At 44.1% G+C, this 25,818-nt stretch overlaps 1 protein-coding gene across 1 annotated transcript in view; it reads left to right on the forward strand.

The window, feature by feature from the left end:
- The first annotated feature begins 4,877 nt into the window (after positions 1-4,877).
- The window catches only part of Cdyl (chromodomain Y like), a 183,656-nt gene continuing 162,715 nt past the window's right edge, over positions 4,878-25,818 (forward strand). The window contains exon 1 of the mRNA XM_026407125.2: positions 4,878-5,177. Coding sequence (XP_026262910.1) covers positions 5,154-5,177 — 24 coding nt within the window. The 5' untranslated portion in view covers positions 4,878-5,153. The remainder of the gene's footprint in view (positions 5,178-25,818) is intronic.

Genomic DNA, 25,818 nt, shown 5'->3' on the forward strand with positions numbered 1-25,818 from the left:
TATTCCTTACCAGCCACAATGTCCACACTCATCTCCTACCTAGTTATGTACTCTTTCTCCAAAACCAGAGGATAAGGAGGTTACTGAGGATGGTCTTGGTTAAAGCCAAATATAATTAATCATCAAAATAATTCAAGGAAAAGTTATACTTACTGGTTCTTCCCCCCCCCCCCCCAGGATCTAAAATAAGTTAGCTACTGCCGTAACTGGCATAAAATCAACCAAGTCATGGGAGTGCCTTGGACTCTTTGCTCTTTATGATTTCAAGTCTTTTTTCTTTCCCGAGGTGGGGTGATGTTTAAAGCTATCAGTAAAAACTTCCTTGCTCTTAATCAAGCACTTCAATTGAAAGAAGACACAACAGATACATTGTATAAGGATTCTTTCATAGAATCACCATCAAGTAAATAAAAAAGGAACTACAGCTAAAAATGCTAAAACTAGAGACAGAAAAAGATGAGACAGAAAAAGATGCTTAATTGTCAGTTGCCCTTGGGTAGTGGTGGTACCTAGCTCAAGAGGAAACTGGTGAAATGTTAAGAAGTCTCAGAATTGACATCATTAAGGCAAAGAGTTAAATAAATGGTGTTTGGCTGGGAAGCAGCAGTGTGGCAGCTGGTTACTGGCTTCCATATGAAAGAGAGAAATGATACCCAGGACCAGGATGGAGAGAGGCAGGGAGAGGCTGCCAGTTAAAATGGGGAAATTGACTATTTGGCCAAGAAAGGAAACAGCGGCTGAAACCAGGAATCAGATGTTATTGGTTGGCCAGAAAAGGGCGCTGGTATCCAATTTAAGCTCTCTGGGAAGGCAGAACTGGTTGGCTCGAAGTTCATAAAAGTGCCCAGGCATCTGAATTCATCTAATGACTGGTTCTCTATTTCTCTTTTTTGCATCTCAGGTTTGCAATGTTCTTACTTTCTTGACTGATTGAGATGGATAGATAGTCCACCAACTTTTATGGAATGGATATGCTATAACAAGAACAGTGATTTCCTTTTACTCTCAGTGTGTTTAAACAAACAAACTTAGGTCCCTTCCCCATAAAAACCACAATTAAAATTTGAGTTTTGGAGCAGGTTGTGAAGATAGAGTATGCTTTTGGGATACAAAACTGCTGAAGGGACTCAAGCAAGACTTTTCACAGCCACCTAAACTGCCTTTGGCTTGGGGAGCAGTGGTTGCAAGACTTTGGATTCTTTTGTCTTAAAAGTCCCATCCCCCACCTCCTCTTGCGTGCCTTGGGATTCAAATGCAGATGAAATGCAGATTACCGAGGGAGAAAGGAAGGAGTGGCCAGTTTGGCTGTTGAGTGGGGAAAGGAGAAGACCTCAAATTTAAGATTTTAGTCATTGTTCTTCCAAGATAGAAAACGTCTGTGATTCCATATCTGAAGAGTCTTGGGTAGACTGGTTGTGGATTATCAGTTGTTTGGATATATTTGGAAAAGGTGTAAAATGAATTATGTGGATCTCCATTACTGGCTCAGGTCAGGTAAGCATTGGAGTTTATTGCCGGTAGATGTGTATTATAATTATGTGTGTCCCTCATCTCTCTTGTTGACCACTTCTATAATCTTTTAGAATGGCTATATCTTTATAAGCACATTCTATTGTACAATGTGTATTTTTGGTACAGTCTTCCTGATGTTCAGGGAATGTGATTTCGCTTTTCTCAATCCACCGAGAAAGTACTTTTGTAAAGAGCACCCACACACGTGGTCATGGTAACTACTGTAAAACTTCACTATTTCATAAAAGATGATATAAATTCAAAGCCACTCAGTGATATCGGTCATATTTACTTCAGTGATGAGCATTGATAAAATGTCGTTTATATTAAAAAGTGAGAGAGGAAAGCAGAATTTGCTTGAAAGTAAGATAAATGGAACTGATGAAATAAAAAAACAAATTAAAACAGCATTCAGTAAAATAATGGGTGTTTTAAGTGGAGGGCAGCCGGAAGAGCAGGTGAGATGAACAAAAGTGGACAATAGAAAACGTGGCCAACTACTCAGTCACTAGTTGGGTACCCTAGTATTGGCCTTTTCTGCGTTGGTGGGAGCCCTCACTGTTGGAGGAGAGAGGTGGTGGAGCTGAGTTTAGAGGCTGGTTTGCCCCAACCTTGGTACAGATGCTACCAATGGTAATACTTTTAACGTGGATGACTACCGATGGCAATATACTTAATCCAGATAACCAAGATTAAAGGTCTAATGTAAATTGACTTTTTTGAGTTACCTGTTTTAGGCTGTAAATCGCCCCTTCTGCGAGCGCGTGCGCGCACACGCGCGCGCGCGCACACACACAATGAGAAGAATCACCATTCTCTGTATGTAGTAGCTCAGTATCTGAATATGGTTGTCATGGATGGGTTTCCTTCCTACTTGCCCTCTCTCCTTGCGCAAAAGTGATAGTGTTTGAGGCTCTTTAGAGATAACATATTTAACATTTAACATTGAGTCCATGATGGAGCATCATGTGAATGCTTAACAATTTCTGTTCTGAAAGTGGCAATCAGTAGGTTGGTCCTGGGAAAAAGAAGAAACACTCATATTGATCTATCGCTGTATATAGGTTTATATGTGAGATGTATCTGTTCATTTTATATCGAGGATTCTCTTTTCTATCAAGAGTTTATTTTGTGTGATTTTTTTTCTTTAAAAAACATCACCTGCAAGTATCTGAGCACTTGCTATAGTGTTTGTATGGATTCTGATTGCTTTGAGACTTCTCAAATGTATAAAATCCTGCTCCTTACCTTCAAAGGGCTTGCAATTTATATCGATGAATTGGAGCTTATCATTTATATTGGTGCTTGGCACACCTAGGAAGATAATCGCCAAATGTAGCAAATAATGGAAATGCTAAATGAGGGGAAAGAAGTTCTATTTGGAGGGGAGTCAGAGAATCGGACCCTTAGGGAAAGACGTCTGGACTGGCACATGAGTTGGAGGCTTTGTGATTTAAGGAATTTGATGAGAATTGGACGTGTGGGTAACTGGCGTTCTCGTAAACACTTAAATTCCACTGATTGGACATAACGACTTGTTTTGTATGTATAGGACGGTGCTACGAGCCCAAGAGTCAGATTGGAAGTTGAGGTCTAATTGAAGGTCATGGTCTAGAGATGGGGGTGGGGCGAAGAACGGATAAACATTAAAACATACTGAAATAAGTTCTGCCATGGAGCACGCATGGGTGCTTCGGAAGCCCCTGGAAAGGGAGGAAGTCTAGAAGACCATGCTTTGTGAAATGACGTCGGAGCTGGGAATTCAAGGTTCCAAAGGGGCTTTCAGGCAGTGGGAGCCGTAGGTGGAGACATCCGCGTGAAAAGACGCGGCGATGATTTGACTTATGGTCTAGCGTTGTCCTTGTTTCTGGGCGTGGGGAGGTCAGGAAACTCCGCGAGGTCTGTGGTGGTTAAAACGCTGTTCGGGCACAATCGGACTGGTTGGAGGAGCCTGGTGGCCGAGACGTTGGTTAGGCTTGAGCACTAAGGAATGGGTGGCTGGAGAGGGTTCACTGGAAGAAATGTAGGAACTGGTGAAGGCTTCCAGATGTAGGGTCTGGGGAAGAACATGCAAAAAGCCTCTGCAGGGCCCGGTGGGGGGAAGTTCCGCCGTATTTGGCGGGAGGGTTCGGAGTTGCGGGCTGTTTGGGGGAGTCCGGCCCGGAAGCCCCTTTTCCTTTCCCCACAGATGGTGAAACGTCTAGTTCCCCGCAGGTGAGCTTCGGCAGGTAGCCCTGCGAGCGGGGCTCACTTTGGCCATCTCCCCTGTAGGCTGCGGGAAGGGCCGGCCCTTCAAACCTGGTGGCGGAGAAGGCTTGTCGCGTAGTTGTCCACACCATGCCCCCAACGAGTACCACCATTGACAGCTTCCTTCCATTAGAACCCGAACCTCCCGGGAGTTCAGATTCCGGTCCCAGCTCCCCTTCGAAGGAGGTGGACGCTCCAAGAGGAACCCGGAGGCAGAGCCCGGGCAGCCGCGCCCTCGCGCCGCCCTCCGCGGCGCCGGGCTCCCGCCCCCGGCCCCCACCCCCGGCCGGCGGCCCAGCCAGCGCTCCCGCCGGAGCGCGCCCAGACACTCGGCGGGGCGCGAGTCCGAGTTCCGGGTCTTGGTGGCGGCCTCCGGGGAGGCGGGCACGTGGTGGGGCTGGGGTTCCACCTGGCCACGCCGCTGGCCTCAGCGCGCTGGCTGACTTGTCCCGGACTCGCGGACAGAGGCGGGCGCACAGAGGCGGCAGCCCTGCCACCCCCGGGAGAGGCGCGCGTTAGGCGGTGCGGCCGCTGCCGTCGGGGCGCAGGCCTTTAAGTCCACAAGGTCCCCTGCCCAACTTCGGCTCGCCGATGCCTGTCCCCATGGGCACCACCGCCCTTCTCCTGGGTCCTCGAGGTCCTGGTCCCTTCCTCTCAGAACCAGCCTGCAGCCACGTCTAGGCTGGCCGGTGGGCGGCGCCACAGTTGGGCCGACCCCCGCGAGCGGGACTCGGGGAAGCCAGAGTACCGCCCACCGCCTTGCCCCGCCCACAGCTCTCCTGAGCCCCGCCCACCACGCCGACTCCTCCCCTTCCTGCTGGCTTGCTCCCGGCCGTCCGCCAGCCCGCCCGCCCAGGCCCGGAACGGAGCCTACTGCTCCCCTCCGCCGCCCCGCCCCGCCACCTCCCGGCCCCTCCCGCGAGGGCGTCCCGAAAACCCGGAGCGCGGGAGCGCGGCTCCGCCGGGCCGGGTGGCCGCACTGGGCATGCTCAGTAGCCAGGGCAGGTTTTTTGGTCGCAAGTAGGAAGCTTTTTGCACTACACCGGAGAGGGGGAGCCGCGGATCCGGCCGCGCCGCCTGCACCGCCGCCGCGCCCGCCTCAGCCCGCTTGGCCCCGCGGCGGGGCGCGATGAGCCCGAGCCCAAGCCCCAGCCGGCCCGCCGGGGAGTGAGCGCGGGGCGCCCAGGGCGCGTTGCGCAGCTGCTCCTGCGCACAACCCCGCCGCCGCCGCCGCCGGCCCGCACTGGCCGCGGAGTGGAGAGGCTCGTCCGTGCACAGCGCCCGGCGCCGGCAGCGGGAGCAGGAAGCGCAGGCCACGCAGGGACCCAACTGAAACAAAGTGTCGGCCGCCCGGCGCCGCGCCCGCCCGCGCGCCCGCAACTCCGCCGCCCACCATGGCTTCCGAGGAGCTGTACGAGGTACCTCCCCTCCCCCCGGACCCTCGGGCCGCCCCCCGTCGCCGCCGCGCCGCCCCTCCCCGGCCCGGCCGCTGCCAGCCCGACGGCCCCGCTCCGCCGCCGGCGCCCGCCGCGGCCCCTCCCCCGCCGCGGCCGCAGTTTGCTGGACGGGAAATGTGTGCGAAGGGGACCCCGAGCCACGCTGCTCCGAGGGGCCCGCGGGCGGGGTGGGGGCTCCTGGAGTTGTCGGGCCGGAGGGGGTCCGGGCCGTGGGGAAGTAGCGCTGACATAAGTGACTTGCTTAGACTGAGCCCGAAGTGTCGGTGGCGTGGGCCATGGGAGTGAAGCCCCTGTGGGCGCTTGGCGGGGTCTGTGGGCGGTGCAAGGCGGGTGGTGGTGTTTTTCCTGTCCATTTAATAAAGCATTTGGGAGAGGGTTTTGTCTCTGGTGGGGGGGGGCAGGAGAACCAAGGCAACTGTCTGGACTCTACTGCTAACTAAAGCGATGCAAAATATCGCACCGAAAATGCTAAACGGTGACCACATGCTTTAATTAGGTTAGCATTGTGGCCAGAGCCAGGAAATTTAAATTTAACGCCGATACACCGTCGCCGCAGCGTTGCAAATAAGAAAGGGTACAATCAGAGCGCTAAGTTATGGGCGGTGGGTTTGCCAGCTTCAACTTCGAGAGTTATCCATTTGGATCTTTGGGCATGTTTTCTATGTCTTGATTTAACTTCTTGATGTAGTTCAAAGTAGACTTGCTGAGACTACAGAAGTGTGGCAGGCATTCTGTTAGTTTGGATAGATGGTTCTCCTGCTTCACACGTACTTGGAAATGCATCTTTTTAAGAGCCTTAAAACTTCTGGCTATTCTCTACACTCATCTCTATGGTGCCTTTAGGGACCTGGTGTTTAGGGACCTGGGTGTAAGCGTCTGTAACAGTAGAGTCCCTTGGCCCTAAGTGATCCTTCCAAGGTGTGGTGTCTTCAGATTGTTTTTGCTATTGTCTTGGAATGGAGCTTTCTTGACAGTGATAGTCTTTAGCAACTTTTTTTGTTGGTTTTAAAAAGCAAGTGTTTGTAAAGTTATCCAGAGGAGGCTGCCTTCTGTAGACTAATAGTAGGTTGTTGCCTCTCCCTACATTGTGTGTGGTCAGTGTGCCTTAGCTGGTACTGAAAATGTTCCATTATTTTCAACCGTTTTACATACTAGTTGTGTCCTAGTGTATTCAAAATGCTGTCTTAGATCCTTTGAGGATCTAAGCTTCCCTAGAAGCTTCCCTTCTAGGAAGGATAAGTGTTTTGTGTGGGGAAGGCCCAGAGTAGAGGCTAGGATGAATGCTTCAGGTTTTACCAGCAACATCCTTCAGTGGGAAAGTACGTAGGATGAAGTAGGAGGGATTTTACTTTCTGTATTAGATCATTCTTGGGTGGTTTAGTCTTTGGTGTTCACTCTTGCATTTGGTTTTGTGATTTTAAGTAATGGGTTCAGTTGGTGTTTGGATGAGAGTAGCACCTTATACATAAGTTGTATCTATGCCTATAAAAATAAACCTAAGACACTAGTGCTGCTTGATGAATTACATTTTTTAAAATTTATTCTCTATATTCAAGTTTCTCTTCTACTAGCTATTTTTCTAGCAAAAATTACTTACAAGTAACAATTAGTACTGTTTTGTATTCATTTAGCATGTTTATTGAGTGCTGTATGGAGGTTCTATTGAGTGCTGTATGGAGGTTCCATTGAGAAGATGGAGTAGTGAGAATGTTCATGCCCTCAAGGAGCAGCTACTGGGGAAGAAATAAGTACATTGCAAAGAAATGATGCATCTGCACAGTTGAACTTTCCATTCTGGGTTTTTTTCAAATTGTTGTTGTTTGTTTTGTTAGGGTTTTTTTTTGGGGGGGGGAAGGAGTGATATGTGTAAAGAGATATAGCATGTAGTAAGTGCCTAGCGGCCAGTATCTTTTAGGCTTTTAGTTCTAACTTCTTGTAGTGAGCACTGTGACTATACTACTATTAATTTTTTTTTTTTTTTTGGTACCCAGGATTGAACTCAGAGGCACTCAACCACTGAACCGCATCCCCAGCCCTATTTTGTATTTTGATTAGAGACGGGGTCTCACTGAGTTGCGCAGAGCCTCTCCATTGCTGAGACTGGCTTTGAATTCCTAGTCCTCCTGTCGTGACTTTCCAGACCACTGGGATTATAGGCGCGGGCCACCCGGGTCGGCTGCTATTAAAAATTGACATGTAAAAGTTTTGCATTGTGGTTGAGAGCCTGGATTTGGAATTAGACTACTAGTTATTGAATTCCAGCAGTGTCTCCTTGGGTAAATTAGCCCTGAATGCCCTGTTTCCTCCTCTGTGAAATTGGGATCAGTGTTTCCCTCGTAGAGCTGTGACGTTTAAATAAGAAAATACATAAAGTATATCCTACAATTCCCACTGCAAGCACTTAGTAAGTGATGGTTGTTATTGTATGGTGACTGAGGTTTTTATTTTTTCTCACTGAGTCCTGTTTTTCTTTGTAAATTCATAGGTTTGGGTTGTTTTGATCAAGGCAGTCTTATTTGTGGGGCAGTGATGATATAAAAGTGTAAATGAATACTGTGGTCCTACAGGCTGAGAAGAACACCAAGGTACTTTTCTGGACAGCTCAAGGGACATAGTGGCCATGTTTTTTCTCAGTTGTTCCCAAATGAAAATAAGTTTCATGTTTGGCCTGAGGTTTCACAAACCTAAGGGAATGGAGTCTCTAAGTTCATGGCTTGGTAGAAGGAAGGGTCGATAACTTAACTGGTTAGCCTTTGTTTTCCCACCTAAAAGGAAGTAACCTCCTGTGCTTAACATGGCAACCTTAGAAATATTTAAATGGTTATTGAAACTATGCTTTGTAAAAAACAATAAGGGAACGAGTCCTGGAAATGTTGGTGGTCCATCAGTCTTGCAAATTTTGAAGTGTTCTTATTAGTGGAAGGATAGAATAGATTTACCTCCCGTGTTGCAGCAGGTTTTTGGTTCAGCATAGATCAGAACTTCAGATCTTTCACAAAAAGGCCAAGCAAGCACCTTTTATTTCAAATTTAAAAAGTTAATCTTTCAAAAAAAATTAACACAAGATTGTGTTTTTTATGTATAACAATGTTTTGAAGTCTATATGCATTGTGGAATAGTTAAATCTAGCTAGTTAAGAAGAGTAGTATCTCAATTATTTTGTAATGAGAACAGTTAATATCTACTCAGCATTTTTCATGATACAGTGTGTTATCATTAACTGTAGTCACCATTGTTGTCTAATAGATCCCTATCTAACTATAATTATGTGTCCTTCGACCATCATCCCCTGAATTTACCCCCCATCCCCTGCTCCCAACTACTCCAGCCTTACCACTGTACTATTCTCAACTTCTGAGCTCAGCCTTTTTAGATTCCACATATGAATGAGTTCACATAGTATTGGCTTTCTGTGCCTGGCTTATTTCTCTTAATATAATGATTTCCAGTTTCATCTGTGTTGTCACAAATGACAGCATTTCTTCCTTTTTAATGGCTGAGTGGTATTCCTCTATGTATAGAAACCATATATTCTCCCTTCATTGATGAACTCAGGTTTGGTCCATATCTTGTTGTGGTCAGCAGTGTGTAATAAACATGGGAGTGCAGGTGTTTCTTCAATACTGGTTTTATTTCCTTTGGTTATATACCCAGTAGAGGGATTGCTAGATCATGTGGTAGTTCTGTTTTTAATTTGTTGAGGAACCTACATACAGTTTCCAACAAAAGTTGTACTAATTTACGTTCCTACCAGCAGTGTGCTAAGGTTCCTTTTTCTCCACATCTTTGTTCGTGGTTACTTTTTATTTTTTTTTGCATAGCCATTATAACAGGAGTTTCATTGAAGTATTGATTTGCATTTCCCTGATGATGAGTGATGTTGAATATTCCTAATAAACTTGTTGGCCATTTGTGTGTCTTTTGAGAAGTGTTTATTCAGGTCATTTGTTCATTTCTTAAGAGTTTTTTTTTTTTTTTCCCTGCTTTGAATTGAGCTCCTGCATAGTTTGGTCATCAACCCTTTATCAGAGGACAGCTTGCGAGTACTTTCTGCCATTCTGTAGGCCTCTTCCTGCTCTTGTTGGTGCTTTCCTTGGCTGCGAAGAGATGTCTTAGTTTGCACAGACCTACTTGTCTGTGTTGCTCCTGTGTTTGAAGTCATATTAAAGTAATCATGGTACAGAATGACGTCTTAGACACCCCCCCGCCCCGTGTTTTCTTCTAGTAGTTCCATAGTTTTGGGTCTTATGTTTAACTCTCTAATTCCTTCTAGTTGATGATTTAATATGGTGAGATGTGAGTCTGTCGTTCTTCCAACTGTAGACAATTTGTTTTCCCGACACCATTTTTGGAAGATCCTGTCCTTTCCCCGTGGTGTGTTCTGGGCACCTTGGTTGAAGATCAGCTGGCTGTAAACATTAAGCTATGTTTTTGAGCTTTCCAGTTTGTCCTGTTGTCTTGTCTTTTTATGCCAATACCTTGTTCTTCTGGTTACTGTGATTTTGCAGTGTATTTTGAAGTCAGGTGGCATGATGCCGCCAGTTTTGTTCTCTTTGCTCAAGACTCTTTGGTTATTTGGGATCTTTCATGGTGCCACCTAAATATCAGGAGTGCCTTTTCTGTTTCTGTGAAGCAGAATGCCATTGAGGTTTCGATGGAGATCACATTGAATCTTTATTAGCTCACTTTGGGTAGGACGGACATTTTAGCCATTTTATTGCTTCCAAGTCATATCTTTCCATTTATTTCTTTAACTTCTTTCACCAGTGTTTTACAGTTTCCAGTGTAGAGGTCTTTTTCTTCAGTCTGTTCCTAAGTATTTTATGTCATTGTCGTTATCATAAGTGAGGTTTCCTCTCTCAGATAGTTTGTGGTTAGTGCATAGAAACACTTCTGATTCTTGTTATATTGGCTTTGTATTCTGCACTTTACTAAATTGGCCCTGATAGTTTTTTGGTGGCGTCTTTAGGGTTCTTATGTATAATATTGTCTGGGCATCGTGGCCCATGACTGTAATCCCAGTGACTTGGAAGGCTGAGGGGAAAAAGGACTGGACTGGGATGTACCTCAGTGGTAAAGCTCCCTGGGTTCAATCCCCAGCAGCCCCCTGCCCCTCCCTCCCAAAAACCAAAGCAAAACAACAACAACAACAAACAAGAATCACATTGTCAGCAAACTGGGAGAGTTTAATTTCTTCCTTTCCAATTTGGATGCCCTTTATTTTTCTTGCCTCATTGCTCTGGCTAGGGTTCAGTACCGGGTTGAGTAGACGATGGTGGCATCCTTGAGTTGAGTAGAAGATAGTGGGTTCCAGATCTCAGAGGAAAAGCTCGTGTGTTTTCCCCGTTCGTTATGATGTTATCTGTTGTTGTGTTGAGGTGCATTCTTTAATTTGTTGAGGGTTTTTGTCATGAAGGAATGTTGAATTTTGTCAAATGCTTTTTCTACACCTGTTGAAATGATGGTATATTTTTTGTCCTTCATTCTGTTAACATGATGTATCATGGCATGGCAAACCATCCTTATATCCTAGGATGAATCCACTTGATTTTGATTTTTATGGATAATCAGCTGTCAAGTTGGGTTTGCTACAATTTTGTTGAGGATTTTACATCTGTGTTCACCAGGGATATGAGCCTGTACTATTCTTTCTTTCTTCTGTGCTTGTGTTTCTGGTGTCAGGGCATACTGGCCTCATCATGTGAATTTGGAAGCTTTTTTTTTTTTTTTTTTTTTTTTTTTGAGAGATTTTAGAAGGTGGTGTTTGTTCTTTAAATATTTGGTAGAGCTGGGCATGGTGGCTCACGCCTGTAATCCCAGCGGCTGGGGAGGCTGAGACAGGATGATCGCGGGTTCAAAGCCAGCTACAGCAATGATGAGGCGCTAAGCAACTCAGTGAGACCCTGTCTCTAAATAAAATACAAAATAGGGCTGGGGATGGGGCTCAGTGGTTGAGTGTCCCTGAGTTCAATTGCTAGCACCAAAAATAAATAAATAAATAAATAGATAGATAGTAAATGTTTACTTTGATAGGACCCTTTTTATCCTGATTTAACCAGTATTTTTATTTAGTTATGTTCAGATTTGCTGTTTCAATTCCAGTCTTGGTAGGCTGTATGAGTCCAGGAAGTCGCTTCTTCTAGGTTATCCAATTTGTTGACGTGTAACTTTTTTTTTGAAGGGGTGAGGGATACCAGGGATTGAACTCAGGGGCACTTGGCCACTGAGCCACATTCCCAGCCTTATTTTGTATTTTATTTAGAGACAGGGTCTCACTGAGTGCTTAGTGCTTCACCATTGCTGAGGCTGGCTTTGAACTTGTGATCCTCCTGTCTCAGCCTCCCAAGCTGCTGGGATTACAGGCATGGGCCACCATGCCCAGCTCGACGCGTAATTTTAATAGTTTCTTAGGATTGTTTGTATTTCTTGGTATCTGTTGTAATGTCTGCTTTTTCACCCCTGATCTTATTTATTTTAAATAGTTCCTCTTTCTTGTCTGAATGTTTGTTGATTTGGTTTATATTTTCCAAAGCCAATTCATTGTTCTTAAATTTCTTAAGACTTCTTTGTGGGCTCCCAATAATCTCTCCTGGAGAATGTTCTGTGTGCAGTTGGGAAGAATCTGAATTCTGTTAATGTTGGATGGAATGTTCTATGTATGTCTGTTAGGTCCATTTTATATCTTCTATTTTTCTAGTTTAAGTTTTATTTATTTCTGTTGTGATCTTTATTGTTTCTTTCCTTCTACTGATTTTGGACTTTTATTTGTTCTTGTCTTTCTAGTTTGTTGAGGTATAAGGTTTGGTCACTAGTTTAAGATCCTTTTTGATGTGTATTTATTGCTTATGCACTTCCCTCTTAAAACTGCTTTTGCTGAATCCCAGAGGTTTTGTATTGTGTTTCCATTTTTGTTCCAAATTTAAAAATCTCCTCATTTCCCCATTGGTTGTTCAGGAGCATGTTTAATTTTCATGTATTTGTGAATTTTCTGAAGTTCCTTCTGTTAATCATTGCCAGTTTTGTACCACTGTGTTCAGGGAAGAAAGATACTCGATGCAGTTTCAGTGTTCTTAAATTTGTTAAGACTTCTTTGTGGGCTCCTATGTGATCTGTCCTGGAGAATGTTCTGGGTGCAGTTGGGAAGAATCTGTGTTCTGTTGATGTTGGATGGAATGTTCTGTGCACATGTCTGTTAGGTCCATTTGTTCTAAAGTGTGGGGTTTCTTGGTTGAAGTCCAGTGTTTCCTTGTGGATGCTCTGCCTGTGGCTGGAAGTGGGGCTGTTAAAAGTGCCCTACTACCCTTGTGTTACAGCCAGTTTCTTCCTTCAGCTCGGTTCACCTTTCTTTTACAGTTATTTACATCCTTGCTGAACTGTCGCCCTTCATAATTGCACAGTGCCCTTGTCTCTTACAGTTTGATTTAAAATCCACTTCATCTGATCAAAGCGTAGCTACCCCTGCTCTCTTTTGGTTTCCATTGGCAGGGTTGTCTTTGCCATCCCTCCACTTTCAAGTGAAAGTGAGTCCCTTGTGGGCAAAATGGCCCGATTTAAGATCTTTTGACTTTATTGTTGTGCAAAAACTATACACATTCAGTAGAAACCTTACTTTGCATTTTGAATTTGTATTTTTCCTGGGTTGTGGTGTGTGGTGTGGTCCTCTCACTACAAGGGGCAGGGGCTGTGAGCCCTGGAGTCGTGGGGAACACCGACGCTCTGCAGCGTGCTCTGTTGCTAAGTCTCGATGTTCTGCAGGCCAGGCGTGTTGAATGCATTTTAGACTAAACAGTATTTTCAACTTAAAATGGGTTTATCAGGGCCTAATGAATTGGGGAGCACTTATGGTTGTGTCGGAGATTTTTAAAATCCATTCAGCCACTCTGCCTTTCTGTTGAAGAGTCTAATCTGTTTGCATTCAAGGCAGTTATTGACAGGTGAAGACCTAGGGATACCATTTGGTAATTGTTCTCTAGGTACGTCATGAGTCCTTTTTTTCTCTTAATGTCTTTCTGGTATTATGTTTTGATTCCTTGCTTTTCATTTTTTTTCTCTGTTTATTATGAGTTTTCTCTTTGTGGTTACCATGAACATTATAAAAAGCATTTTATATGTATAACAGGTTATTTTCAGATTTTTTTTTTCCCAGCTAGGGATTGAACCCAGGACCATGTGCATGCTAGGCCAGAGGCTTTATTACTGAGCTACACCACCAGCATGATAGGTTATTTTAAGCCAATATAACAACTTAATTTTGCTCACAAAAAAGACTATACTTTTACTCCCTGTCCTATATTCTGATTTAAAAAAATTTTTTTTGGTACTAGGGATTGAACCCAGGGGTGCTCTACCACTGAGCCACACCCCAGCCATTTATTTATTTATTAATGGTACTGGGGATTGAACCCAGGGGTGCTTTACCACTAAGCTACATCCCTATTTATTTACTTACTTAAAGACAGGGTCCCATAATTTGCTGAGGGCCTTGCTAAATTGCTGAGGCCGTCGTCCTCAAACTTGTGATATTCCTGCCTCTGCCTCCCAAGTCCCTGGGATTACAGGCATAAACCACTGCATACGCCTCCCCCCCCCTTTTTTTAAATTTGAGACAGGGTCTCTCTGACAAAGTTTTTGAGTCTGGTCTCAAACTTGGCATCCTCCTGCCTCAGCTTCCCAAGTTGCTGGGATTACAGGCTTGAGCCACCATCCCATCTCCACATCTTGAATTGTTGATGTCATGGTTTACACCTTTTTATATTGTATGTGCATTACCAAGCACCCTTAAATGGCACTCTGTATGTAAGGGGTTTATAGGCAATGCTGTAGTCTTTGCAGGCTATACAGTGTTCACCGCAGCTACTCAGCTGTGTTGTGAGTACAGAAGCAGCCATAGAATGCACTGGAAGTTAGAATTTCGTTTCTATGTGTCATGAAATGCTCTTTTTCTCTCCACTTAAAAATGTCAAAACTGTCCTTAACTCACAGGTTCCACAAAGACAGCCAGTGGGCTGGCTTGGGCCTGTAGGTCACAGGTTGCAACCCTTGCTTGAGAAGGTGGCATCTACTCAGGAACTGAGCTGTACAGGAGAGCTGGAGCCTGTGGAGGCTGGAGGCTGAGTGGTTAAAGGCCTTCTGTTCTGGCTCTCGTAGAGGTTTTGAATACCACTCTTCCCTTCTACTTAATAGCTATGTGACTTGTCAAGTAGCTGCCTCCCCTGAGCTTTGTCATCGGTAAAATGAGTATGATAATGATGACTGAACATCCGTGAGGCTATTGACGTTACCAGTGATAGCAATTTATAGTTGATGAAATGCTGTGACAAGTTGGGAAGTGATTACTTCATCCAATGAAATGTCTTCTTCCATTCTTTTCTTTTGGAGGGGGGTGCTGGGAATTGAACCCAGGGGCATTTAACCACTGAGCCATATCTCCAGCCTTTTTTTTAAAAAAATATTTATTATTTTTTAGTTGTAGTTGGACACAACACCTTTATTTCACTTGTTTGTTTATTTTTTTGTATGTGGTGCTGAGGATCGAACCCAGGGTCTTGCATGTGCGAGGCGAGTGCTCTAGTGCTGAGCCACAACCCCAGTCCCTAGCCCTTTTTATTTTGTATTTTGAGACAGGGTCTCACTAAATTGCCTGAGGCCTTGCTAAGTTGCTGAGGCTGGCTTTGAACTTGTGATCTTCCTGGAGCTTCACCCTCCAGAGCTGCTGGGATTGTAGGCATGCGCTCCTACACGCCACTGCACCCAGCTCTTCTTCCGTTCTTAGAGAAGAACAAAAACCAAACAAGCCACCTACCTTTCATTTCCTGAAACTCATCGTATTTTTCTTAAAACTTTGAGAGTTGGGATTTCATTTGAAAGTATCCAGTGACTTGATTATTTTATCAAAGAAAACTGAGATAAAAAGGACCTCACTTTATCCAGTGATCAAATGTACGAGGCACCTTAGCAGCGGGTTTCTTTTTTTATTTTTTAAATAACGTTGCTGGTGGCATTTCATTTTATTTTGGTTCATAATATTTATTATGAGCAAAATTAAACTGCTGAATACTATATATGTATGACTGACTAGCAGGTAGACTTTGAGTTTTACAAAGCCTGGTACCCCCCCTCAAAAAGGGAAAACATCCATAGCTTTTGATTATGGAAAATACACAGTGCAAATTGAATTGGCCCCGGGGTGTGTGCACATGCAGATGTGTGTGTTTGTATTGATGACAAAGTTGGAAATTGTATGTGCATGTGGTTGTGTAGGTGAAGTAGCACCAAGAAAGATATACTCACACAATTGAAAAAAATAACCTTGGTGATTGTGATCACCAGAATGGGGTGGGGAGGTTTCTAGAAATTGAGTGGTGGGTCAGTGAAGTCAGACAGTATGTGTGCTTTGAACCTTTCTGGGTTATCTTGAACGATCTTCACGTTGTGGATTGCTGAGGAAATTTATTCATTTGCCTAAACAAGCATGTGAAGACATCTCATGAGCTGTTCGTTTAAATTTGCTTTAATCCCTGAGTACAGAACAAATTTTGTTCTTGTAGTGGTGTGTCAGAGTCATTGATATCTCCTCATGCTCCATGTTTTGTTTTGTTTTGTTTTTTTTTTTTGTATTGGGGATTGAACCCCCAGGGTGCTTAACCACGGATTCACATCCATGGAGTCCATTTTCAGGGTATATAGGAACACTTTATTTGCAGTTTTCTGGTTCGTCATTTTGACTATCTATGATGCACAAAGTCAGTTCTCAAATTAGGCAATCTTTTGTAAATCCTAAGTAATAGTTTTTTCTGTTTTGTGTGTTCATGAGTGGAACAAGATCATTGGGGGGTCCTTTTAAAATTGAGATTATTAGCCTTTCTAATTTCACAATTTGGATGGAGACCAGAATCTGTTTCAGGAAGCTTTTTTTCCTAGAACGCTGGTAGATTTTGGAACTTCTGGACTCCACCTTTTGGACACCTAGGCTCTGAGTGGAGGTGGGAAGGTCAGGAGATCAGCCCAGGAGTAGGAGCTCAGCGGTGGGCTGGCCCATTTTGCAGAGTCTTTGACCATTGCTGGCTATTAACTGAAGCCATTCCAGGAAGGAGAACTTTGAACACACAAGGCAGTTGGCTAAGGGCATTGCAGTTTCTGTTGGTGTCGTCTTTGTGTGGTAGCGTGTTTGCTGGAGTGTGAGTGCTTTAGCTAAGCATCATTTTGAGGTCATTAAATATTGCAGGAGTTGCATGAGTGTTGAATTACTTCATTGGAAGAGTGAATTACAAGACCCCTGACTTCAACATGCCTGTGCCAGTCCTTTACACTTAGTTTGTCATGTGCTTTATTTCACGGCAGAACTTCTAACTTTGCCTTCTCTCACTTAATCTGATTCTCTTCAGCTTTTCCAGCTGGATGAGTTCATGTTTTCTGGGGAGTCTGGGAAGTGTCTACTGGATTTTAATGGAAATTTGTACAACTTTATATGAACATTTTTTCTGAGACTACCAAGAGCTTTCTTATGATTCTCAAGAGGGTTCTAGAATCCTAGCTCAAGTGTTAAACTGCTCTTGAGACCCTTGGAAAGCTGTTGACTGTCAGGCTGGGAATGTAGCTCATTGGTGAGGCCTTGGGTTCCATCTCCAGTATGGTGGGTTGTGGTGATGGACACATGGCAACACCTTTAACTTTGTCTGTTCTTTATTGACTGCTTTGACATTATTTTGAAATTATTTTTGGTCAAACTCATTAATGCTCCAGCCACAGTCTGTCTACTTAAAACATTGCCGATTGAGTTTGGAAGTTGTTTGTTATTTCCAGTTTCAAAGTGGCTGTTCTTTAAATCACACATACTTAAGATCTGAAGTTAATCAATATTAATGTCACTTTTGATGATACAAGAACTTTAGAATCTTAAAACTCTGATTCATCCCTCACCTTCTACTATTTTCCAGCGTCTTATTATGCCATAAAATAGAACATTGTTATTTCATATAGATGACGTTGTTTAGTTTTATACTTACATCTTTACCAATTTTATTTTAATCATCAATCTTCTTTCTGAGAACTTTCTTTCTCAAAACTTCTTTTTCTCCCTTAAGTATATCCTTTAGACATCTCAGACTGTTGATAGAAAGGTTTAGTTTTTTTATCATTTGGAAATGTTTTTATTTTTATTTTGCCCTGTATTTCCTGTAAAGCCAGTTGATTGGCATTTTGAAGATACTCTTCTGTTGTCTTCAGGCCCCGGTTATTCTTGAGGATCTTGTCAGTGTAGTTGCTTTGCAGGTCTGTCTTCTGTCTCTGATAGTTTTTGAGATCAACTCTTTGACTTTGGTGTTCTGTAATTTGACCACAGTGTATTTTGTGTGGTTTCCTTTTTATAACTAAGCTTGGTGTGATGTGCTTCTTTTGTGGGTTTGTGCCTCTTTTTTAAAGACTGCTTCAAAGATTTGTGCATTCTGTCTTCAAAGGCTGCTCTCTTCTGTGCTCCTCTGGAATTCCAGGTAGCCATGTATTGCATCTTCTCGTTGCTCCTCTCTGTTGCTTACCTCCTCATTTCAATTTTTTAAAATTTCTTTCTTTTTCTATGTATGTATGAAAATCGTTGTTCTGCTTTGCTTTCTTTTTGTGAGGTGCATTCTAGGTATTTCCTTCACTCTAGGTTTTAGATCAAATGAGCCGTGCTTAATTTGCTGTTTAATTCATCGGTTGCATTTTTAATTGCAAAAATTAATGCATTTTACTTCTAATATCCTGGTGGTGTTTCTCCCACCAGGTGTGCTGCTTGCCTCTTCAGCCTTTGGTGCTTATCCACTTTCATGAGTGCATTATTCATTATGGTGGAGTTGGGGGAATTAGGAAGGTACTTGGATATTTCTCTTGCTTCTTGCAAGCCCTAGAAAGTATAAGAATTGTAGTTTATTGATCATCAAGTTATTTTGTAATGGGCAGCCCTCAGGAACCCTTGTTTCTTCCTTCCTTCCTTCCTTCCTTCCTTCCTTCCTTCCTTCCTTCCTGCCTGCCTGCCTGCCTGCCTGCCAGAAACTAAAGAAGCGTTCTTGACTTGGAATTTGTATGAAATCATAGATTTCATTATGATTGAGGGTTTGCGCCAACATTGAGATTTACCTACTGATATTGAAAAAGCAATGAAAGTATAAAGTAGATTTCATGGGTACTGTTTATGAAGATGGATATGGTAGTTAATTAAACTGTTATTCTGAAGCAAAATGTTCACCTCCATTGTGACAATTTTGATGCATAAGCATACTGTCTCTAACTTTTCTTCCCCTGAGGTTGTCTTGTTCAGTTGGTCTGAATTTGGCTTGTTCACACCTATATCCCTTCCCCTGTACCTGTGAGTTGTGGTTCTCCAGTGAGTGGGAGGTTCCCCCTTCCCATCCTCAGTGCCCATTCTCCTTCAGAACCTCACCTGCACGGAACTCCCATTCCCATCTTGTGGGACCAGTTTACTCTTGGTTTCACACTGTAGTTCTTAGTGGTCACTTGTTCACATGCTATTTTTTTTTTTTTTTCTAGATGTGATGTCTTGTGTACCTTTTCTGGAATGGTGGGTGAAGCATGTGCTTTTTGGTGTATCTAGTGCCCAGTCTGAAGACTTGAATGTAGCAGTCAGACACTGCTAACCCACTGTTAGCTAAGACATGCATGTGATTACAGTTTCTAGAGCCACATTGTTGGAGGTTTTACCTTACATGTCAGAACCATGCGTTTAGTTATCTTGTTTGAGGAAACCCTACAAAATGTCTTAGAGGCAAACTAGAATTCTAAATTTGATGAAAATAATTTGAAGAAGGAAATTGTGTTCCTAGAAAGAGAATTTGGATTTTTAGCATTGAAGTGGATTTTATATTTAAAAAACAAATGGTTTTTTTGTGTGTGTGCGCGGTGTCAGCTAACAACAGAGTGGAGTAGTCGGAGAAGTTAGCTTTGGTATATTTAGGGAAGTGTTTTTACTTTGATTTCCATTTGTAATAGGCTCTGCTGTGTGCATTTTTCTAGAGGATGGTAGTTGCCTAGCATTTGTTTATTGCAGGTCATGAATATTCTTTGGTTAAAATGTACCCATTTTTCGCCAGTAGTTTACTGGAGGATTTGAGTCTCACAAAGCTGAATACAGAAGCATTTCTTATTTTGACATGTAGCTAATCTGGCTAACTCAGCTATTTAGCATATATGAGAACTGGGACCAAAAAAGAAAAATAATCTTAATTTGTAAAAAAGGCATCGTGTCCCATGGCCATTGGTCAGCTTTGCCTATGTCCCCCTTGGAGACTTTTTATTTTGGGCATAATATGCTTGGTTTCATTAGCATGTTAGAAAAGGAAGTTTGGTGAGGGACAGGGATCTGCCAAAGGCAGGTAAACTGGCACAAGTAAGTTTGCTCATGCAGTCAGCCAAAGAGGGCAGCTGGGGTTGGCACCTCCAGGCCCTGGGGAGGCAGAGTCTCCTGCTGCTCCGAACCTCACACGCATGGGAAGGGCAGGCCAGTGCGGAGAAAGGGCACGTGTTGAAAGAACAGCAAGGAATGGGTGAAGAGTCTGGGTGTGTACGGACACAGTTGGATTTACTTCCATGGCCCGTGTTTCACAGTTGCCACCCAAGTTCTAAGAGCAGAGGAGAGCCATGAGATACTCTCACAAGGAGGTGGAGGAGGTTGGGGAGGCCGAGTGGCCTCCGCAAGCCTGACCTGTTTGCTTGGCCTGTCACCCTAAAACTGTTTTGATGCTTTCACTGTATTCCACAGCTTTGTGGGGAGGTTCCATGTTAAATGTTTTAACTGTTAACTCTTCTGACTGGTTAACTCTTCCCCACAAATCTTCCCCAGTTGCTGTTTTAGGAAGACGAGGCATGGGTGAGTGGCCTCCAGGAAGCCTGCTACACACGGTGTAAACTTGATTTAAGAACAGGGACGTGTACTATGCTCACTTCTGGAGTGTGCTAGGTGAAGGAAGTCTTAGCTCATTTGGTGATAATAAATGAGAAGGTTTGAGTCATTAAAAAAATCTTGTTTCAGTAATTGTTTTCTCAATGAACTTCAAAGATACTTGTTTTCTGTCTAAATCGTCTTCTTGCTGGGTGTTTGGGAGGAAGGGGGACTGGCTGTTGTCATCTCAGGTCCGCCTGCTGCATCTCTGTACTTGAGAGAGAGATGCTGCTGCTGCATGGAGTCAGCTGCGGAGCTTCTGTAGGTTGCTCTTGGCATGAGGGCAGGTCTACTCCACAGTGCGCCATCCACGAACTAGGGTGAGGTCCCCACAGACACCTCTTTGTCTTCCAAAGAGCTATCGCCTACATTTGCAGTGTTTTCCAGTGGCTCATGTTTCAAAGGCTTGGTTGCCTGCCTGCGGCACTATTGGGAGGTAGTGGGATCTTTAGAAGGTGGAGCCTAGTGGGAGGAAGTTAGGTCCTTGAGGGTGTGCCCTTGAAGAAAGGGGTCTTGGGACCCCAGCCCCATCCTCTCTGCTTTTGGGCTGCCATGAACTGAACAGCTTTGGTCCATCATGTGCTCTCTGCCATACTGTTTGCCTCACCACAGGCCCCAAATGATGGAGGCAACCACTTAGGGACTGAAAAATAAAGAGCCAAATTAAACCTTCCTCTCTTTCAAGTTGATATGTCAGGAATTTTGTTATAGTAACAGAAAGCTGACAACACACTGAGGAGTCTCCATCATCATCCCCTCTCTCCCTCTTGGATCCATGCCCAGCTCTGGTACTATGTCCGTTGAGAATTTCTGCTTCATCCTATTCTGACTATTGACTCTGGCCCTGCACTTGCTTATTTCTTGCCGAGGTCTGGCCTGGAAACTAGGATACTGACTGCCCACTTTTGCTTACCTAGCCTTTTATCTGTACAGTCCAAAAAGAATTTCCTTATACTCCAGGCACCTGAGGTAGAGCTTAGCCAACTCTTGGCCAGCACAGGACTGCCCAGTCCTCAACTCCCTGCTCACCTCTTGTATGCAGATGAACTTTTAAGCCTAAAGCAAGAGGTATATGAGGATTTTATTACCCCTTCTAAGGATGAAAAGGGTATGAGTGTGTTCCAAAGTTGCAACTAAAAGATGGTTTGTTGTTTTATTCCTTCAGACTACTGTGGTACTTTGTGGGGACATGCTACAAGATCTCCAGTGCTGCTAAACTGGGTAGTACTAAGCCCTAGTGTATCAAGTTTTCCTATTTATGTTGAGATGTTCCCCTGGAGGCCCAGGTGGTAAAGGCTTGGCCACCAGCTTAGCGCTGGTTGTGGAGTGGGAGGACTTCAGGTCATTCAGGGTGTGCCCTTGAAGGGGCGGTGGGACCCTAGTTCACCCTGCGGTAAGTGGTTGGCTCTAGTAGACACTCCTGCCACCATGTGCCGCCATAGGCCTGCAGCAAGGGAGCCGGTCAGTCATAAACTGAAATCTCCCAAATGGAGAGGAAATAAAACTTTCTTCTTTGAGTATCTCTGGTATTTTGTTACAGAAATGGACCTGGCTGACACAAATATATACCTATGGTATTTAATTTATTAATTAAACCTAGTAAGAGATTAATCATAATAATAAAATAGATAAATTATAGCAATATTGTGCAATAGATTAAGTGACTGTGCTTTCTTGATTTATCTCTTTCTTCCCCCAACTTTTCCATATTTTTACCTTTTCACTTAAAGGAAACATTGTACAGTTTCCTGCTGGCGTAGTTGCCTGCATTACAACTTTAGTACTTTGGGCATTTAAGTAAAATAAGGATTACCTAAACACGAGCTCTGTGAGTCTGTGACAGAGGGTCTGATAACTGCGACAGCTGTCAAGTGACTATCAGGCAGGTAATGTATACAGTGTGGATATGCTGGACAAAGGCATGATTCATTTCCTAGGTATGATGGAGTGGGATTTCATCATGCTACTCAGGAAGGTATGTGATTTAAAATTTATGACTTGTTTATTTCTGGAATTTTCCATTTAGTATTTTCAGACTGCAGGTGGCTACAGGTAACTGAGACCACAGAAAGTAAAACTGTAAATAAACCATAAATACAGGCAGTGGGCACTGTTGTCTGAGTAACATTTCCTCCAGAATTATTTAGTATGCCGTCCTTCAACTAGATCCTGCTCACAAATGAGTGTTTTGATGATGTCTTGATTCAACTGATAGATAACATCTGAATGTTTATTTCTCAGGGAGATGCTGCTTCCTAAGTAGCCCCAAGTTGGGGCTGCTAAAAAATGATGAGTTGGCAGTGATCATATGGAATAAGTTTGAATGATCATGCTGAAGGGTGTGGGTATATGTGTGGGAGGAGGTTGACTGGCAAGACCCTAACCTGATCAGCCAGTGGAAGAGAGCTGGGCAGCCACCTTCCCCTTGGTCAGGAAGATGGTGGGGGGAAAAGAGGTGGGGAAGGGTTGTTGTAAAATCAAGACTCTTCGTTATAAAAGGAAACCTAAAACGTGAGGGTCCTCATCTTGGGGCTCACTTTGGTGGCACTGGAGGAATGTGGGTGAACTGTTGGTTTCTAGTGGAGTAGTTCTCCCCCTTTGAAGAACAGTACTCTGAAGAGTTACAAGGAAACATCAGAGCAAATAAGGACGTTCTTGTGCCCGAGAAGGGCCAGGGAATGCCTGTGCACACCCTGAGGTGCAGCAGCAGATTGGAATCCCCTGTGTGTTCCGAGCCCTGCGGGAACTAGAGGAGCTCGGAAATTCCCGCCTCTGAGCTTTGCCCCTGCCGGGATCCCCTCAGACCTGGGGTTTTCATTTAAGCTTGACCCCGTCTACCCGCATTTCTCTGGAGTTTGTCTGATAGCCAGCTCCCTTCCCACCTCCCCCGTTAGGACATGGCTGACTTTATCTGTCTGCTCTCCTGGGACAAAGGATTGTTGCCACTATCTGCTTTGTGCCTGTTGGGACAGCCTCCTGCAGGACCCACCCCCCCGGGGTGTTGTGATGTGAGCTAGAGGCTTCCCTGCCCATTGCAGCACCGCCCTCACCCTGGCAGGAAAGGAGGGCTCATACTTCTCCTTCTTCCTCCTTCGACTTTGGAGGACCAGGTTAAGTGTACTGTTTCACCCAGGGTCTTTTCAGGAGCATCTTCTATCTCAAAGCATCCCGGGGAAGGGGAGGATCCCGGGGACAGACACCGAGCCAGGCTCACAGCCCTCACCACCCCGCTGCAAGGCCATACCAGCCCCATTTCTTCTCCAGTCCTGGCAGGCCTCCCCTCCAGGCACCTGTCCCAGGCCCAGAGGGTGCGAACCCTAGGGATGAAGCAAAGCACCTGTTTCTGCAGGGCCCAGTGTTAGCTGTTGAAGACCACTGTGTATTGGAAGCTCCTGTCACTGAAAGTTGTTCCAACAAGATCAATTATTGAACTAAGAAGTGTTTCCAAATTCCCTACTTTTGTTTTCTGGAGCCTCTCTGACATTAATAAGTTTACCCACGCGATTAGCTAGAGAGGGGAACTGGGAGTGGCACCTCCAGGTCCTGGAGTAGCAGTCCCCTCTCCTGGGCCCACACAGTGTGGGGGGACGTGTTGATGCAAAGAAAAGACGTGTGTTGAAAGGACTTGTCGAGAATGGCTTTTAGGGCTGGGGTTGTGGCTCAGCCGTAGAGCGCTCGCCTTGCACATGCGAGACCCTGAGTTCGATCCTCAGCACCACATAAAAATAAATAAGTGAAATAAAGGTGCGGTGTCCAACTACAACTAAAAAATAAAATATTAAAAAAAGAATGGCTTTTAAAAGTTTTTGGCCCGTAGTCTCACAGCAAGGCGTGTGGCCCTGTCTCACTCTGCTCAGAGTGTGGCTGTCTCCTCCACTTCTCCTGCCACCTCCTCACACACCCCTTAGAGCCTCGTTCCCTTCCTATGTGCTCCATCTTGTGATATGGAAGTAAACCATTCAAAAGCCTAGTTTTCTATTCTTTGTGAAAAAAATCAGATGCACAACAAAATTTGTCTTTCACACTAAACTAAGCTACTACTTGGGTGTTTGTCCACTTCCCTGTAGGTCCTCAGTGGAAATGGATTTCTTGTTTTTGCTACACATCGTCAGTTTAGGGAGTACCATCCAACCAAGTTTTTGCTTGTTTTTTTTTTTTTTTGTTGACAATCAGCACTGATACAGAAGAACAGCACAAATAGAGGAAGACTGACTTTCTCCCTAGTTACCTATTTTTTATATATATGAGCAAAAACCTATTTTCTGTTTCAGTAAGCATGCTGTGTTTGTTAAAGGTGGTATTTCAAAGATTTCTGGAAAAGAGTTTATAAAAAATGTAATGCTCTTGTAATCATTTATTTTATGTCAAGTTTCACTGTATTGCCCAGGCTGGCCTTAAATTCCTGGGTGTAAGTAATCTTCCCACCTCAGCCCCTCAATAATGGAATCATATCTAAAATAATTGATTAATTTATTCTAATTAGGTAAGATGACAGCAAAATGCCTTTTGATTCATCGAGCACAATTGGAGCACAACTTTTCATTTCTCTGGTTGTACACGATGTAGCATTGTACCAAAGGTGCAGTCATACATGTACTATCGTAATGATGTCCATCTCATTCTCCATCTTTCCTTCCCTCATGCTCCCCCCACCCCGCCCCTTTGCCCAATCAAAGTTCCTCCATTTTCCCCATGTGACACCCCTCACCCCCATTATGGCTCAGCATCCACTTCTCAGAGAGGACATTCAGCCTTTGGTTTTGGGGGATTGGCTTACTTCACTTAGCATAAGATTCTCCAACTCCATCCATTCACCTGCAAATGCCATAATTTTATTTTCTTTTATTGCTGAGTAATATTCTCTTGTGTATGTATACCACAGTTTCTTTATCCATTCATCTATTGAAGGGCATCTAGGTTGCTTCCACAATAAGGAGATCTTTTAAATGTGAAGACAGCCAAAACATTTCCAAATTCTTTTCACCTAAGAACTTTTCCGTGAGCAGCTAACAATCATGTGACCTCATGCTATATGCCAGTGGCCTGTGGGTACTATGTGACAGCGTGTCTGAGTACAGGAGGTGTCACTTCTGTGCTGCAGGGTTGACTTTGATGTTCTAGAGTTGTCATTGTTCTGTAGGACACAGTAATAACAACTTAAAACAGCTTTTTCTTGGTTTGAGGACTAGAGATATGAGGTTATCTTAAAGTCTTTTTGGTGTAAGTTGACACATGATGGTAATTCATTGTTAAAGATAAATCTGTTCTTCCATTGTCATCATATTTGGGGTCATTAAGCAGAACCCACTGCGGACATGATTAAAGTAGTGACGTGTTTTCTAATGTTGCTTGTGGAAGGAAGTAGAATAAGCAGACTCAGCTGCTACTTGCCTGGAGTTTCAGAGGCGGCCATTAGGTTTCCTGTACACAGCATCATGGAAGTCTTTTGTGTGGACAAAAATGAGTGGCTAATGATGGGATAGAAGTTGATAAGTTTTATGCAAGGTGAAGCAAGTTTGCAAGGTGAATGAACTGAAGGCATCATCATGGATAACATTGTTTGTGTGTTTGTTTTTTTTGTGGTGCTGGGGTCTGAACCTAGGGCCTTGTGCATGCAAGGCAAGCATTCTACCAACTGAGCTATATCCCCATCCCAATAGCAGTGTTCGA

The sequence above is a fragment of the Urocitellus parryii genome, chromosome 8, assembly GCF_045843805.1.
Source record: "Urocitellus parryii isolate mUroPar1 chromosome 8, mUroPar1.hap1, whole genome shotgun sequence".
Lineage (NCBI taxonomy): Eukaryota > Metazoa > Chordata > Mammalia > Rodentia > Sciuridae > Urocitellus > Urocitellus parryii.